The sequence below is a fragment of the Puntigrus tetrazona genome, chromosome 14 (genome assembly GCF_018831695.1).
Source record: "Puntigrus tetrazona isolate hp1 chromosome 14, ASM1883169v1, whole genome shotgun sequence".
Classification (NCBI taxonomy): Eukaryota; Metazoa; Chordata; class Actinopteri; order Cypriniformes; family Cyprinidae; genus Puntigrus; species Puntigrus tetrazona.
The window spans coordinates 11,494,851-11,513,888 of record NC_056712.1 but is presented as its reverse complement, the minus strand read 5'-3'; the positions used below and the strand labels follow the sequence as shown (position 1 = coordinate 11,513,888).

The 19,038-nt window shown below is 35.9% G+C and overlaps 1 protein-coding gene across 1 annotated transcript in view; it reads right to left on the bottom strand.

Annotated features, from left to right (window-relative positions):
- The window catches only part of col23a1a (collagen type XXIII alpha 1 chain a), a 106,858-nt gene that overhangs the window by 17,101 nt on the left and 70,719 nt on the right, over window positions 1–19,038 (bottom strand). Inside the window, exons 3-9 of the mRNA XM_043257385.1 lie at window positions 14,364–14,408; window positions 13,074–13,081; window positions 12,181–12,207; window positions 4,086–4,112; window positions 3,266–3,292; window positions 1,361–1,387; window positions 660–686 (exon numbers count right to left, since the gene is read on the bottom strand). Of these exons, the coding sequence (XP_043113320.1) occupies window positions 660–686; window positions 1,361–1,387; window positions 3,266–3,292; window positions 4,086–4,112; window positions 12,181–12,207; window positions 13,074–13,081; window positions 14,364–14,408 (188 nt within the window). The remainder of the gene's footprint in view (window positions 1–659; window positions 687–1,360; window positions 1,388–3,265; window positions 3,293–4,085; window positions 4,113–12,180; window positions 12,208–13,073; window positions 13,082–14,363; window positions 14,409–19,038) is intronic.

The following is a 19,038-nucleotide window of genomic DNA, read 5'->3' as shown; positions in this document are numbered from 1 at the left end:
AAATACAAACATAAAGCCATGTAAATACAGAAGAAATATATACTGTATGTCTGTGCCTTTATATTGCTGCAATTATAAAATTTTTTTAAAAATGTGTGTGTTTTCAATAAATGCCATATATTTATATATTATAGTGTTATAACTACTTAACTTAAATATGTGTATCCAAAATTATTTGAAAAGTAAAACTGAAAATTCTCCATTGACATGGATGTTGGCAAATTTCACACTAGGCAAAATTAATACTTCACTGTTTATTGCTGATAGTTAAAAAAATAAAAATAAATAATATATATAATATATATATATAATAATATATATATATATATATATATATATATATATATATATATATATATATATATATATATATATATCTTCACATTGGTGTCTCCTACTTCTTCTGATGTGCGTTAGAAAAATAATAAAAGAAGATCAAGACAATATGAGCAAGAGAGAATATTGAATCTATTAAATAAATTCAGCCCTTTGTCACACACAGTTCAGCCCTTCAATTCTGATTTATGACGTACCATCTATCTTCATAAATGTCAGGTATCGCCCTCATTACTCTGAGGCAACTGTGACATTCTGATGGTAAGGAAAAATATGAATCACGTATATACATTTATAAGTGACAGAAATACGTATGTACTGACCCTTGGCCCAGTATCTCCTTGATCGCCCTACAACACAAACAAACAAAAAAATGCAATTAGTTTGAATTACACATGTACACGTCAATTAAATACTAGATGCTTTATATACTTGAGTGGTTTTTGACTGTGTGTGGATGATTTCTAAGGTGTCTATGAAATCTCGTTCACATACACTGCATTTGATTAACATATAACAGCTTCCTGACCCACTAACTAAAAGAATGAGCTCATTTAATTAGGCTCAGTCTTAATTTAACTTGGTTTACTATTTACTATCTATTTAAAGTAACATAACAAGACAGCATATAAATAAACAAATCAATCAGGGCAGAGAATGTGCGTATCTCTGTTTACTAATCACTATAAATGACGAACACTGATCTCGGAGAAAAAGCATCCAAACGCTCCATGTTTTGTTTTGTTGTGCTTTTCTTTTTTTTTTAGCGCAATCAGGAAAAGACTTCAAGGCGGTCTTCATTTACCACAGGTTTCTTGTTTCTCTAATTTGATGCCTGACACGGTTTACATCCCCTCCAAAACATGTATTTGAAGACAAAAGCCAATGCAAATGAAATTTGCGAGTTGTTTTAGAAATCGGAAAACATCTGCTTGCTGGGAAACTGAGAACAGAACAGAACAGGACGAAACGGCCTGTGTGTGCCGTACAACACGGACAAAAAAAAAAAAGATACTAAATGTACCTTATCTCCTTTTGGTCCTGGCAGCCCCTGGAAATAAATGAGTCGGGTGTAATGATTAGACAGATTGTCCAGAATGAAAAATTTATATGACTAAAAGTCTAAGGGAAAATATTCCAGCGTAGTTAAAAAAAAAATACCATGCAAACCATAAGTCATTCACTAAGAGTCTTAAGTGTCTCAATGTCCTCTTTTTCAAAGTCCTCTTTTTTCCAACTTAAAGTACAGGCAGCACCTCACATCTGCACTAGATATAGCTGTAATCTTTGATCTTAAAAGTCATTTGCAAATAACATGATCAAAAGTCTGGGAATATGGTGAACGTACAACTGACTGAACATGAAGAAGATGGTTTGAGTGAAACTATGTGAATGGAAATGATAGGCAAGAGAGTCTATGGCAGCATTTACACCACGAGACAAATGCCAAATTCACATTTTCTGCTCAAATCTTTCATTTTTATGAGCTTGTTCACATGACCTTTTCACTCTGACCCATATCAGACATTGGTCTGAGCTGACAAGGCTTCTAAACTGATCTACACGTGTAAAACACATTGCTTGAAAACAAAAAATAACTCTATTTTTTTAACTCTATTCTTTATTTTTAATCAATAGCAGTTTAAACTTTTTATCAGCCATTACTCCAGTCTTTAATGTCACACGATGCTTCAAAAATAATTTATTATCAATGTTAAAACAGTTGCTTAATATTCTTTCTTTGATTCTTCGATGAATACAAAAGTTAAAAAGAGCAGAATTCTTTTAAAATAGAAATCTTTTCTAACACATAATTGCAGAATAAAAGTATTAGCTTCTAAATTCTTCTTTAATAATGAATAAAGAAAACACTTTGTGACACTAAACTACTGAATAGTTGTGTACTGTACATTGTAACAGAAATTTCAAATCTTTCAAACTTTTTTGTTTATTAAAGAATCTGGGGGTAAAAAAAAAAATCACAAGTCCCAAAAATATTAAGCAGCACATCTTTTTCAAACATTGATGATTGATTTCTGAAGGATCTTGTGACAATAATGCTGAAAATTCAACTTTGCTTCAAAAAATATTGGCACAGAATAGATTAGAAAAAAGTAGTTTTAAAATGCAATAATATTTTACATGTTTTACAGCATTTTCAGATCACATAGATACACATAGATACTCTTGATAAGCATAAGAAAATACTTAAAAAAAACTTAAAAAAAACCCTTTTGGACAGAAGTGTATTTAAAAATTAAGTAAATGGATAAATAGCTTAATTAATTATTAATTAGTGCTTGTTTGGGTGGAATAAAGCATTAAACACTAAACTGCTGTAAATACTGTTAACGCTGCATGAACACTGCATGTCACATTATAGAAACTAAGTTTTCAGCCCGAAAGAGACCTACAGTATGACCACGTTTGACTTTCTTTCATCCGAGTCAAAACAAAACAACTGTCTTTCACAGGAAGCCACAAATGAATGGCGTTTTGAGGTGGTCTGCTTTCCAGAAGAAGTGGTTTACGTTACATTGGACAAATGGGCTTTCCTTTGGCAGCGCTAAAGAGCGCGACAGGGTTCATAAACCACCGCCTATCTGCAACAGCCCAAGCTAACAATGATGAATTCCCTCCTTTTGGTGTGTAATCCATTATTTCCATCTCATTTGAGGATAGACAAACAAGGTAAAAGACACTTTGTGGTGTGTCCCCCAATCTGCGGTGATAAATGACTTAAATAGAGGTTAATCCCCCCGGTGCCATGCAAAAATAAAACCATAATTCCTTATGTACACAATATGAATGAACAACTTTCAAATGTGTGTAAGGGTTTGTACTACCTACTGAACCTACTGAAGCACTTTTTTTTTAATCTATAATGCAAGACTGTAACCTAATGGCATGCAGGTGAATTGAAATTTACCTGGCTTCCTTTAGATCCAGGAATACCCTGCAAATAGACAAATCAGTTATTACATTTCTATTCAAAAAGAAATCAGGATAGCCAAGTCTCTATAATATTGCGGTCCCTAATTATGCTTCAGGTCCCTCTTTCAGTGTAAGTCTGTAATTTCTTCAACTGTTGTAAACTATTCATAATTCATAATTCTGATTGGTTAGGAAAGTTATACAATTGAGATTTACATTTCTTGCACACTGATTTAAAAAAAAAAAAAAAAAAAAAGATTGTATTCGTCATTCTTTCCTATCAAAATGCTTTCTGCCAAAGTGCAGAAAATCGAACCTGATCCAATTATTATTATTGTTTTATGATAATCAATGTTTAGGAGACAGCATGTAAACATTATTGAAACAACATAAAGTCGTGTATAGTTAGTGTGTGCAATGACATTTACATGCCAGACTTTGTCAACGGGGTGCTCCATGTTTGTACCTTATTTATTTTTAAATATTACATATCAGTACCTACGACGTACATATGAGCATCTTTTGAAACATTTTTCTGAGAGTGTAGTGGTTGGTGTTCATGAGAAAAAAAGGAACAATAAGCTTATGAAGCTTATATGAAGCATCAACTTTGAGGCCACTTCAGTTACAAGCTTCTTCCAAAGTGACTTAAAGTATCTGAAAGTCATGTCACTCAAAAATTCTAAAACTAACCTGAAAAGACAAATTAAGTAATTAATGTCCAGTAATGTGAGAATCCAGAACAAGTTTTTTTCAAACACACACACACACACACACACTCTCATCTCATCTCTTTAAAGCTTGGGAATACTCACAGGTTTGCCATCCAGACCAAGTGGACCCTGAACAGTGGAAAAAGAGAAAAACAGATGAATAAACCCCTGGAGTCCACAAGACAGCTGGTCATAAAAAGGGAAAATGCAGATAGACTCTGAAGGGAAGTGTTAGGGGTAAATCAAAAAGATGAATATGAGGAGAGAAGCATAGAATGAAATGAAAATGTTCATGTTGGGCCATGATATCATTCCTTTTTAAGAAGAGGACCGGAGTCAGATTAGATATAAAATATTGTTATTGAAACTAATTCAACCAGTGAGCACAGAGGCTAAATTCAAGATTACTAGTGCCATATAAATCATACCTTCATGAACCAGACAGTTTTCATAAAAACGGACTTAAAGATTCATATGCAAGAATATTCGATGATCTAGCATGGGCTTCATTTGTTTTATTTGTAATACTGGACAGACATGTGACTTATGCATATGGATAAAACATAAAACATAATGTAACTAATAATTGGCAGAGGTCATTTTAATATTTAACAAATAAAACTCACAGTAGTCAATATATTAAAACAAGTTTTATTCAGACCAGGTAATTAAAAGCTGTGTAGATATAGAAAACAGAAAGGATATATAAAATAGATTTTATGACTTCATGGGATGTTTGGGACTGTAATGGAAGCAATCTAGTGTCCATTATAGGCGCTATGTGAGCAGTCACGCAGAAGGTGACCTTACTGGATTTATTTTTGTTCAGAAGGTGTGATGTCAAAGGTGAAAAGCCTGATTTAAAAGTGTCATGAAGCACTTGTTCTTAAAGTAGCAGCGTCAGATAAATCACATACTTTTGAATCAAGTGTGAGAGGTCATCAAAATGCCAGAGACCTTTGAACTTTAAAACATATATCTGTACAATTTCGGGCCATTTTTTTGTTGTCCCAAAAGCTAGTCAGAACTTTATAATACTCCTACGTCAAAATGCACCTTCAGTTTATTTCTGGCTATTTTTGTGTGTTAAGGTAGAAAAGAAGGAACATTTTATCTCAAAACAATTAACAAAATTTGGAAACAGAGAGAGGACGATAAACCTGTTTGCTACCTGTGTGTTGGTCACTCAAGACTTGTCAAAAGAAATGCATTTAAATGAAAAAAATACCCACTGTGCCTCTGAATAGTTGATCACGCTCCAAAAGATCAAAATTAAGTGGATGTGAAAGACACAAAGAACCATTTTAGCATACAAGGCTTCTTCAGAACGATATTATTCTAAATAGAACAATGTGTAAAAAACCACAAGTCACATTGGACTTAAATTAGACTACTGCTTTCACTGCATGGAGGAAAAATAAAGAAGCAATCAAGGCTATACAGGAAGGATTTCAATGTTACTGAAAATTATGAAATATAATGCATGAAATTCCCTTCGGGTATATCCTACACCAATTTTCGAAGTAGCTTTTTTTTCAAAGTTTGTATTTTAAACTTGCGTTGCACTGAAACGGTTCTGTATTTCCTCCATGTCATTTTTCAAAAAGACTTCAAAATAACTGGCATTCAAAAAACTACACAAATTTGCAGGTCAGAGTTCACCAAATGTTTGTGTGCATACGAAGCGAACTCCAGGTCTAGTGTGACAGGGCCTTCAAACTTCAATGAAGTATCTGTACCCAATAGTTCGGGAACATCCTGGGCTAAAATAACGAATGCTAAGCTTCTGTCTTTGAATAAACAGACAAAAGATGTACGAGTCCATCGTGGACAATAAACAATCCCTGTTCTTAAGCGTTCCCAGAGGTATGTTAAGGACAGGACGTTTGTTTTGAGGACGTGCTACAAGCTCTAATCATACATCTGGGAGCGTTTACATGGCTTGCTCTCTGCAGTGTCTCCTCATGCTGAGCAGACATCATGTGCACAGGTCAATGCCAGCGGACTTCCTGCAAGAGAAATGAATGAATCGGCCAAGACGTTTAACTCTGATTTATGAGCAGAGTACTCAGGGTCTGAGACCCTTTAAGTTCATCATTGCGAGAAGGAGGTTGGTCTTCTCACTGGTCACTGTTGCTGGGTCTCAATCTGTTGACCCTCAGGGCCAAAGACTTGCATTTGTAATTGAGTAATCCATCAAAATGATTGTGGGAATAAAAGTTTTCGTCTTCAAAAATCCCAGAAACATGACCAAAAAAACAATCCATGGTTGACTTTTTATTGAACAAACATCACTCACATACGTTCTCACATCCGAGAACGTATCCTTCTTATTTTCAGTCCTGTTATCTGTCTCGCACCTGAAGGTCCATATGGATGCCACACATGAACTAACACAACTCAATTTATGACCCCCTGAAGTGTGAAGGTAACCATGAAAAAATAAAATCCATCCGCTATCCCTAAACCTGCTTTTCATTCCTCTCCCGTAACGTACTGACTGGCCGAAGAACAAAACCTCCAAGAAAAAAGACTCTCATAAAACAATTAAAACAAGATTAATCCTGGGTATTTGATTTTGTTGTCTGCGCTTCTGAATTCCGAGGAGGAACAGCATGAAAACATTCCCAAGTAGCACAGATTTACCACATATTTTTAACCACAAAGTGCGAAGGAGTGAAAAGGAGGATTCGGATTACCAGTAAAGCCTGGAGAAAATGAAATAATGACTTTTTTGTCTGTTGCCCTTTGCCAGCGTTAAAGTTTTTCAACTTTGCTATAAATCGTAAATTCATCACAGGGTAATCGAAACGCTTTGAGTGCAGGCCTACAAAAGCATTCCTGCTAAAATGGGACTTCGTGGTGGGCTCAACGGTGCTTCGTGGGAAATCTTGAGGGATCGTATCGATAGGCCCGTCGAGTCAAATTAAGGCTAAATGTTTTAATCAAAAGAATCTTTCACAGGTCTGCCTTTGACTGCCTTCACCTACTTAAGAGATTGTGTTTGGGTTGGACAATGTAGAAATGTCCCATCTTTCATTGCCAATATCTGGTTTTAAGCCCTTAAATGCACTGCACCTTTTCCAGTAAAAATATCTAAACGTGATTTACTTGAAGAATATTGCACAAGACATTAAGACTTGTTTTCAGAGAATATACATCAAATTAAATTTGATTTAAGATTTTTGGTGTCCCACTTGCAAATTGCCGCAATAAAACGAAGCATAAACATCATAAACCTAAATTTTAAGACAAAAATGCTGAAGTCAGCATGAAATCATAATTCACCATTGTCTCTTTTATTGTGAATAAATCATGCATGTACATGTTTCATTGTTTCATCACATTTATTTGATCTTATTTGTGAAATCAATGTAATATAATTACATCAGTTGCTTCCAATAGAATCAAATTAGAATTTTTGACTAAAAAAAGGTCGGGTCAATCATTTGAGAAAATGAAGTGGACAGCGAATAGAGACGCATACAATGCAACCCCCCTTGTTGTTCAGGTTTCGTTTTTCTGCATGAAAGAAACCCAAGAACCACAATCTCATCCCCGTGTGGCTCTGCAGGGAGAGACGACCCCTCATCTGGATCCAATGTCTATGAAGTCTCCACGTCTCTCTGTTCTCCTTTCTTCTCAGAAGGAAATATCGTTTATTGGACTCTTTATACTTCGAGCGCACGAAAAAAAACTTTGGGATATGTGACATTCATTTCTCTCCCACCGGGCCGCCAAAAAAGATGTTCCTGGATTTCAATAAAGAAACACTACCATGCCAGTATTCATATGACATATTTTGGCTCCAATGTTCCATAACAAGAATTGTTACACTAGACATTTTTAAGCAAAATAGATTTTTTACATTTTCTGAAGAAAATAAACGTGCCATGTGCACTCAGTACTGCTCATACAAGCTTTTTCATCAATAGGATGACCATGCATCCTCTTTTATTACATATGTCCTGGCTTGAATTTCTAAATGGCCATTTACACTAAACCATTTTCAATCATTTTTGTATGCATTTTGTGACTTGAGAACTTGCCAAACGCCAATTTTGAAAAACTAATTTCAAAACACAGGCTTAATTAAAACAGTACTGCTATTATCTTCACGTAAAAACACTAAAATTAGTGAAAATGGTGACTTCATTCGCACTATGTGTTCTGTTTGTAGGTATACGTGTTTTTCTTGACAAAGTGATAACGCCAGTTACTGGCCTGGCGTGCATAACACAGCTTTTTAAAATCGCTGAACGAAATCGTTTTGACCTTTTGCGAAAACGTGTCTATTTTTAGTGCACCGTTGTTATGTAAATTGCCTAAAATGTCCAGGTTTTGGCTTTGTGATGTTACTGACGTGTTCTTTACAGTCCTCATGCTTTATATGTATTTGATTGTTCTCTGTAGATCCAACCTTCTCTCATTTCACAACTGGTCGATGGTCAAACTACTTTTCAGTCATTACCTTCAGCAAGTATAAAAACAACAGGAAAACAAGGCCAAAAGCAGGACATTTTAGGCAGTTTAGTAATCTTGGACACGGCATGTTCGGAAAAAAGAGTCACCTTATCCATCACGCTCTCAAATCCAAAGGGATCATTTATGAGAACCTAAACGACAGTCTCGTGAGAGCCCTTCTCAGCAGCGTCTGCATGTAATACAGTCTGTTTACGATACCTCTAATCAAATCACGGCCTCAAATGAGCACCGACAGCATGTGGGCACCACCTGAGCTTACAGGAACAACGTCGAAGCTTCCACACACACGTTGCGTCCACATATGTGAGTAACATTAACCCAGCGCACTTATAGCAGATTTAACCTGGATCTACCTGGATTCCATCAAATGTATATGCGCACACTTCCTGTTTAGCTCCTGTTGCTCATCAGCTAAACTCCTCGGGGCTTGTGTAACAGTGTAAATTATATTTACTTGAAATCATCTGCTTTTCGTCATTAATAATCCTCTCTATATGACGTAAGTTAACACAAACTGACTGTCAAACCAGTTTACAGGATAAGAACAATCACGTTGTGAGGGAGTGAAGGGGATTGTTTAAAAGATGGCTATTGCCGGTGAATGGAGAGAAATCGCTAGCGTATGTTTCGCAGTTGCTGGCCGAAAGCATTTTGAGATTGCATTGTAAACCGTAAAGGATGTGGATTTGGGGCGAGTTCACATACACACACACACACACACACACACACACACCTGTCGCTCTGTTCCAGATGCTACAGAGGCTTGGCAGATGCTAATGGATGTGCTCCAGTTAGGAAATCCGATCAGCTCACATATAGTGAGCTATTCTACTAATGAGCCCAATGAGCTTCAGCTCCATGCCAAACAAAGTGCCAGCACAGCCTAAGGTGTTTTTTATATAAGTCTAAATCCTGTACTCCATATGAACAGAGATAAGTTAAAGATGGCATGTTACGTAAAGTTACATTTAATTTGTTTATGAATATAGCAATCCCATTACTGTATTAATATAATAAAATATTTCAGGGCCTCGCAACTAGTTGCTTATCAGCATGCACATTACGTTATCCATTTATTTGTATGCCTTATTCTGCATGACCTTATTCTACATCCCTATTCACCCCAATCCCTAAACTTAACAACTACCTTATTAACTATTAATAAGAAGCAAATTAAGAATCTACTGAGAGAAAGTTGTAGTTAATAGAGAATAAGTGTACAAAATAAAGGTTTTTGTGTATATTTATTATGTATATATAAATACACACACATACAGTATACTTAGGAAGTATTTACTTGTCTACATTAATATTCATGAAATGTATAATAAAAATAAATGAATATATTTAATATATAAATATAGCATATTTTTCTGAAATATAAACAAGGAATATACACAGCACACATACATATATTAAGTAAACTATATTTATTTTTAATGAAATGAATCGCCCTTAATCGTTTGACATTATGTATTTAAAAAATATGATTTTCATGACTTCTCTATACTATTTTACTATATAGGAGTATGTTTCTTTATGCAAATACTGCGTTCCTATTGCAATAAATAAATGAATAAGGTCAATTTATTTATTTTATTGTATTTGTGTCCGAGCTAGATTTTCATTACTTTATTACAGCAATGAGAATGAGATTTTTCCCCCTGTATAACTTATTTTTGCATGTGTACATATACATATACACATATAATAAACCATAAAAATCTCTAGGGTGAAATATGACCCAGACGTTTCTTTGTTTCAGTGTGTGACAGTGTGTGCATACACGCACACACACACACACACACACACACACACACACACACACACACACACACACACCTGTCTATAATTAGCCACAGACTTTTCCCGGCAGACGTACAAATCTGGGAAAACCATGAGTGTACCTCTGATACTAATTTGCTGGGCATGACTGACCCAGCCTGGCATGGACTCTTATCTAGAGCCTGATCTTACAGCAGATACGCCACAGCATATCAGTACAAACATCACTCTGATTTACTGCAATGATAACAGAGATAATGGATACAGAGACAGGAAGTGGTAATGTAATAAATAAATCTGCAGCATAATTGGCTAAAGGGTCACAGTAAGGCTTACTCAGAAGTCCCAGACAAATATACCCTTACAGAACTCACACTTCACGCCGCGAGGTGAGTAAGGCCTGTTAACTAAACATCTCTTGATATTTGGAGCCAAACCAACCAATCCAAGGGGTCCACAATTAAGATCCAGACAAAACAAGGTACAAAGCCTCATTCGATTTGTGACCGACCACAATCTGACCCCAGGTTCACCTTGACATGTTCCAGAACAGCCCGCTGCTTCATTCAGCTGCCTGATGTTCCACTGGCAGCCACTAGAGGCCACCAGACCACTTCCACAACAGACCACACAATCAAAACAACCACCCAAATCAACTGGAAATCTGGACCACAAGAATTGATCTCATGTTTGCATCTGCATAAACAGAGGTACTGAAAAATATATAAACTGACTATAGATTGTTTGACTGGGGCTTGTTTCATAAGTGAAACACAAGATGCAATTATGACTTACAGTTTACCAAGCAAATATCTTTTTTATTTGAACACAAACAAACTGCTCTAATCAACGCCCAGTTATCAGAAAACAATCATCAGATGTGTTGAACTTCAGCAGATCAGAGTACCTCTGCCCATATGTCACAGTGCAAATGTTTTGTCTAAAGCCCGATTCATTTCTAAAAGCTGGACTGCTTTCCCAGTACTTTCCATTTCGGGGTTCAAGAAACCAGTAAATTAGAAACTAAGGGTCCTAAGTGTCTCTGGCCTGCTGTCGTTCACCCACATTTAGCCAAAGGGATGAATCTACAGCGTTTTCAACAAGAAACACCATTACCAGCGTAATTGAGCCCGGGAGAGCTTTCGCTCTTTCCAGGAAACTCAGCATCATTATCGGCCATGTTGCAGAAATAGCAGCGAAAGAGTTCATTCTTCATCAGAGATGGTGTCGATGATGAAGAGTGGAGTACAACAGTTTGAAATGTTTTAGTCCAGACCTTACACACGATTGCTAACGCACCTCCCATTGCATAAACTGTACTTTATGTTCCTTTTAAAATATATATATATATTATGACCCAGCTAACAAGAATACGTTCCAAGAACATTGTGCTATTGTTTCCATTATTAAATAGTTATTTCTGAATTATATTAACCAAGTTCAAACCATTTTTTAGCGTTTAAAAAGTTTTTTTTAGTTATGTGAATTTGTGTCAGTTTTATAATTTTGCATGGGAAAGTTGCTTTTGAATGTAATGTAAACCATCTGAAACTATTGACTTGTATTAAAAGTTTAAATTGTTTAAAAACAGAAGAAATTCCAACAATTTTTTTTTTCCCAGAAAACGTCCACAATCTTTCCATGACTGATATTGTGTTTATTATATGAATGTAAATGTTTTAGTTTAAGCTTTTAGACTCTTAGAACATTATTAAAGATGGTATAACGGCACAAACCTTTTATTAATGTTTATTCATACTGTAGTTTTGAGAGAATTATTGCTATAATGTATTATAGTGAGACAAAAAATAACAAACTGAGATCAATAAAAGGTCAAGTGGAAATGATAGAAGCAAACAGAAGAAAGTTCCATAAGATAGAGATTAAAAATCCAAGAAAGAAACTCGATAATTAAAAGAACATTTACCGGGTAACCATCTCGCCCAGGTTTGCCCTGCGCAAAAAAAAAAAAAAAAATAAAAATATGAATAAATTTAGACTTACAGTAGATTACAAATCTCAGTTGTAATAGTTTCATGAAAAAGCGACACATTTTTTAAATTCAGTGTGATTTTCATTATCTATTCTGAACTAAGTAAATCTCTGTTTTCTGTGTTTATTAGTTGGATTAACAGCGCCTTGCAGGATTATAAATGAAAACCTCACATATTTTAGGGTTTTTTTTTTGCAGTAGATTTCCGAGTAAATAAAGTAGTGGTCCTCTGCTCTACAGAAGACCAAAAACTAAACGTGAAAATTAGCAAACCAAGCTAAACTGTTAAAATGTGAAAAGCTGTCACACAATTTGACATCTGCAAGCATTAAACAGATCAATGAAACCTTCATGGCAGCCTGTTAAAATATGGATTAGAAGCCACATATCTGTTTGCAACAAGGTGTTGACGGCGTGGTTTTAACCTAAATCTAAAGCAGGTGACAGACAGTCTGCAACCTGTTCTTACACTTTCGTTGGATACCAGAACTTTAAAGCTGAAGCACCAGATTTTCTAAAGCGTTAAGCTTTCGGCTGCTCTGAAGTGAATATTCCAGAACTTTATTCTTTAAGCTGTTTTCTGCAATCTCAGAAGAATGTTAAGTCTAGAATGCTAATTTTTCAGCAGATTAAATCTGCAGGTTCTAGAAATTTTTAGTCAGATGAACTTGGTGCAAATATTCAGGTTGTATAAAATATTCCACGACTTGAAGGCCGTTTCTCAGGGTTTTTTGACTCACCCTTCAAAAAGTTTTGTCAGCCTTACCACAATACAGAGCCCATGTCTGCCTAGTGTCATTATCTTGAAGTGAGGATGGGGTACTTACTGGGGGTCCTGAAAAATAAAAGAACAACAACAAACAGACCTTTAAAACAATCGAAAAGTCTTTTAACAAAAAGCTAAACTTCTAAACCTTTTTTTAACTGTTCATCGTGTTTCAGAAATGTTCATCATTTTGACCCTCAGAGGAGACAAAGGAGTTTAAAAGATGTGTTGAGGTTTTATGAGGCAGAAAGTTGTTGGCGTATTGGCGTATTTACTCCTGTCTAGACGCCGGCAGACTCTTTAAGAGTTTAAAAGATAACGTTCACTCAGCACAGTCAAGTTCTGACCATCGTGAACGAAATGGCTTCACCATTTGGAAAGCATTTAGGAGTAAGATGTTGAAAGAGAAAAATAATGAGAGTGTGTTTTACGGTTTAATTGAGCCCATCAGAACTGTTTAGCAAAAGGATTAATCTTTTAATTGACGAGGGCTCTAATTAAATGAGCGCTTTTAATGATTGAACTATCGTGGATGTGTATGACCTGCCTAATGTTTGCGCTGATTAGACTGCTAAATATCTTCCAGCTTTCCAACCATATTTTCTCCCTCACACTCTAGAAACAAACAGACTGTTGTGCAACGGAGAACCTCCTCCGTTCGACTCTTCCCGCCCGCTTTACGACCCAAACTACAACAAGCAGGCGCAGCTAAACAGAACCACATCTAGCGGACTTAGTGACAAAACGACCCACTATCTCTATGTAAATAAAGTGTTCTGCCAACGTTTGAAGTTTCTCTCCCAGGGCAGCAGGGCTGGAACAAGTTTGAAAAACAGATGTAAAGAATTGCCATTCTGTCCAAATGCCAGTTGTGTGGGAACGCCGCGAACCCAGATTTAATCGGATATGGTCAGAAGGTGAATATAGGTTCTGCTTTACAACACTGTACACATTATCCAAAGATAATCTTACGGCGTGCTTTAGGTAATGGTAAAGCATCATCTGGTCACCTTCTTAAGCTACACAAGCCGTACTGATGGCTTCTTCCGCAAGTGACGTGAAACTGAATCATTCTTTTCATTAAAACCTCTCTCCGTCTGTGCCCTTGAGAGCCACATGTGTGTCTACCAGAAATACATCAGCATCTTTATTTGTACGGCCGAGTCATCATCACTCTGAGTTTAATAACGCTGAATCATCTGAGGGTCTACGGTGACTCAAAACCACATTCGCTGAGGACTTCCTCCCAGTCACATATAATGATTATGAATTAGGGACACTAGGAACAATGTTTATAAGAAAGTGCTGGACATCAGGCTTGAGGAACATAAATTAAGAGAATCGCACTCACCAGGGTCGCCTCGTCTGCCCATCCGTCCACGTTTCCCAGGAGGACCTGGAGTCAAGAGAGATGTGTAATGATTTAATAAATATCTTACACGAGACCGTTTGGAATTCATTTGACTTCCATGAACGAGTGTTTTCTGAGCTTGCTGAACACACATATTCATTCAAATCATTTCCCCATCAGATTCTTGAAGAGTCCTGTGTGAATGCAGAGCTGAAGTTGTAATGAACTTTACAAAAATACGTTCCACAAAGAAATGTCTGGGTTACATTAGACAGCACAACCAAATCAAACCAAAACTATAAGACATTTATTATACATTTCTGTCTATTTTAATGTGACAATAAATATATATTTATTTTTATTACTATAGTAATGCAGCAATTAGGTAAATTAGGTGGTTTTGGTTAAACTGATCTTGCATTTTTGTTTAGTGTATATTTTATTAGTTTCAGATCAACTACATTGGTGGATTCTCATTAAATGTGATATATGAAAACCTAGACAAAAATATTTATAACATAAATCATTTAAATTTAATTAATTAATTTCAGTACAACACATTCCATAATTAGTTTTTCTTTATTCACACTTTAAATTATATATTTGTATTATATATTTTGTGCAGGTTTACAGTAAATGGGAATGAATATTTATGAATTAATGAATATTTTTCTGAACCAAAACATACTGAGATGAATTTTTCTTAATTTTCATTAAAGTGTCATGACCACTTTAATGAAAATTAAGAAAAAACTATTTCCTTTTGACATAAAAGGTCATTGTACTATAAAAACGTTGTTGTTAATCTAAAAACAGCTTATCTTGAAGTCAGTCTACCAAAACGGCAAATTGTAGAAAGTAACTTTATGATGTAATAGCATGAAGAAGTACCGCCTCCGCAGCTATGGAACGACATCACTTTGACATCATTTCCTGTTTAGCCCCACCCACTGATTTGCGCATATAATGTTTACAAGAGACGCGATTGTGCAGGTCTACACTGAAACCAAACAATAAAGGTTGCTCTGAAGACAAGACAGCACTGTTGTCTATTTTGTATTGTTGTGAAAAAACAGTACAAGATAAAAAAAGAGGCCATTTGTGACAAATATCATAATTATCTAAATATGAGATACTCTTTTCTTTATTATCCTTTTTTTTCCTTTAGATTTTGAGGTGAAAAATGTCCTGGACATGTCGTGACAGTTTTTATGAGAAAAGTGTCCAAAAAAAAAAAAAAGGTGTAAATCCATTGTTCACAGACAAATGCAGATGATGTGTGCATATCTGTGCACCTCGCATCACTTCCTGTTCGTGTATGTGTAAGTCAGAACAAAGCGTCCAAGGGCATACCTCCCAGACGGTAGCCAGGACCCCCTCCTCTCGGTTCCTCTGGTTAACCGATTAACCCCCCCTTCTCTCTGTCCCCTGGGCACTAAATCACTTCCATCAACCTCTTTCCCTCCTCTCTTCTTTAGGTACTGTGAAATAGAAACCATACCTGAGCGAGGAAGGAGAGGGGGATGCTGGGATGCTAACGAGCTCGGGTCGCAGACACACTTTTCTTATTGGCATTATTGTTATTGTTCTAGGTTAATCGACCCCTGCTGGTTCAAGCCCTATTAGAAAGATTGTCAAGAAAGGGTCTCAGGGTTTCACCTCCCCGGTGCGGTTCGCATTACTAAATCTAGAGCATCCGGCATCTTTATAGGAATGTTCAAGATACAATTCAACTTAAAGGGTTACTTCACCCCAAAATTTTAAGTTGGTCATAAATCAATTACGCCCCATATCGTTCCAAACCCATAAAAGCTTTGTTCGTCCTCGGAACACAATTTAAGATATTTTGGATGAAAATTTGTGACCGTCTCCTCACTGTGAAGGACCATAAAAGTATTAAAAACATTGTCAAAATAGTCCTTTTGTCATTAGTGGTTCAACCGTAATTTTAAAGCTGCGTACAGACAAAACCCTCGTAGCTTCACAATATTACAACCGCATCACTAACGGCAAATGGACTATTCTGACAATGTCTTTCATATTCTTCTGGACATTGGCAGTCAATGGGACAGTTACAAGCCTCTCGGCTTCATAAATCGTGTTCTGAATTTTTGGGGTGGGGTAACCATTTAAAGCATCAGTTTATCCTAAAATGCTCTCATGCCATCCAAAAATGAACATCATTGATTCCCTGACAGCTGATAAAAACACAATAATTAACACGACTCAAGTCTATCAATTAACGTCTTGCGGAGTAAAAGGCATTCTGTGTGCGTTTGTAAGAAACATCTGTAACTTAAAACCATTGCTTCCAGGTCCTCTATCCATAAAACAGCTTTATCCAGTTTATGCGAAACATGCGGCTTCTCACTTCACAAGATGTTACATGATGGACTGGAGTTTTGTGGATTACTATGATTTTTTTAATCGTCTCATTCTGACGGCACCCATTGAAGAAACAAACTCATCTATATCTCGCATGAACTGAAGGCGAGTACATTTTCAGCAAAATGGAGCTTTTGGGTGAACTATTTCTTTAAACTCTTTTTGTGTCACGTTGTTGATTAACACAGCAAATACATTCTACATGTCTGTCAGTTCGAAAAACAAGCTAAAATTAAGTTTATACTCGTAATGCAATTAAAATCTATTCAGCAAACTGTGTACTAACTAGGTGTTTCCTGTAATTGTTCTATCCGTAATAAATGTAAAATCAGCGTGACAAAACACAATTACAGCCAGAAGTCTTGGTGAGACTTTTTTTTTGTACAAAAAGGTAAAAAAAATTCTTATCAACTTCAATTTTCTTAACAATATTGCATGTGTTTACTTCTAAGTATCCAGCATCCCTACCAACATGCTAACAAAACCTGTTTAAAATCAGGCAGACATACAATTCCATTCACTGCTGCCGAAACGGCACACTTCGCCTAATTGTTTTAACAAAAATTAGCTTCCCATTACTGCTTCAAAATCTCTCCAGGACGAAGTGCACTGTTGACTTCATTTGTAAATACATAAGTGTACACAATTTTTGTTTGTTGTTACAAACCGAGGAACTTGCTGAAGTTATTATCCAACGTAAACGTCGGAACCTTAACGATGCTTAAATTAGAAACTGAACTCAAGCTTGCATAAAACCCGTAACATTCCTTCCAGAGGTTAAAGGTCACTGTCAAGAGTATTGTAAGTTGCTTTCTATGAACCTGCCTGCTCTTTAAGATGCACTTTCAGTCTTTCTCTTCAAACATTCTCTCGTGTGGTCTGTTCAATATCATATATGGCTTTCAGCTCAACTTCCTCTACTGTAATGACGTCCCAGGGTTTGTGTATGATAACGTAAATCATAGTCAACATAGTGAAAATAGTGAGCCGTGGCTTCATCTTTTAGCTCTTCTGGCTTACTGCACTACACACTATCACGTTACAAAAGACCAAACCACAACGGCTATAAATACAAGTGTAACTATGTTCTTCACCAGCAGAGCCCATAAACACGACGAGGAACTGAGGCCGAAGACGCCAATGAAAGGGGCCTCTCGTGCTTTTTATCTGTCAGCGTTTGATGAACTGTCTCATGGACAATTATCGTAACAGTAACAACTGCGAGATTAAAAACTTAAATCTGGATGCAATCGAGGTCCCCAGGGTTTTAAATGTCTCCTATATTCTCCCCTATAGCTGTCCCGTTACGTTAACATTTAGAAATCGGATAATTGAGGTGTATCATTATTCTCAGCTTTGACGATCTAACCGCTCGAATTCCGATCTTTATCCAAACGCGAAGGTCTGGTTCTTATAGTCACGCATAGGCTTGATTTAGCTACTGTGACATTTTGTCTTAAACTAATGAAAACGTCATTGTTTTCCTCCGGCTTTGTGTTGGGCGCAACAACTGTTCGCAATAAGCGTCAACAGTGAAATCACAGAATTCGATCCTCTCCGTTTCTAAACCACAACTGCGTTTTGCTCTCCAATATCCCTCGCTGACAAAATTAAAGCCTAAAAAGGAAAAGGAAATTAAATTAATACCAGAATGTGTGTGTGGTTTGTGTTGGGGATACACTGTGACAAGCCTTTGTCCCTGGAAAATTTAACGTAATCTGTCTAACAGGAAGTTCACACATTATCCTATTATTCAATTATCTAACACTGGTAACTCAATAAAATAATAGATTGAACTTGAACCAGTTGCTTTACATACCTATATTAAAGTTAATCGAACCCGAAAACCATTAAAAAGTTACTTAAAATAAAATGTCAGCTGAAATAAAATGAAATGTATAAAACAAAAACATTAACTTTTAGCTATCTCCTTTTTTCATTTATTTGAAGCATTCAAATAAATAAAACTACGTAAAATAAAAATAAAATGCTAACACTTTACATTAAGGCCCCATTATTTATGCAGTAACTAACATTAACAACGAGCAATGCATTTGTTACAATTTTTATTAATATTTGTAAACATAGTTAATCAAAATACAAATGTTCATTGTTTGTTCATGTTAGCTTAGATCCATTAAATAATATTACCAGATGATTATTTTCAGTTGAGCTGAAAATAACAACAACTATAATAAATAATAATAATAAAATTATTTTTATTCTTAGTTTAAGTAATGCAGTTAATCACTACCATTCACAAATAGAACCTTGTTGTAAAGTGTTACCA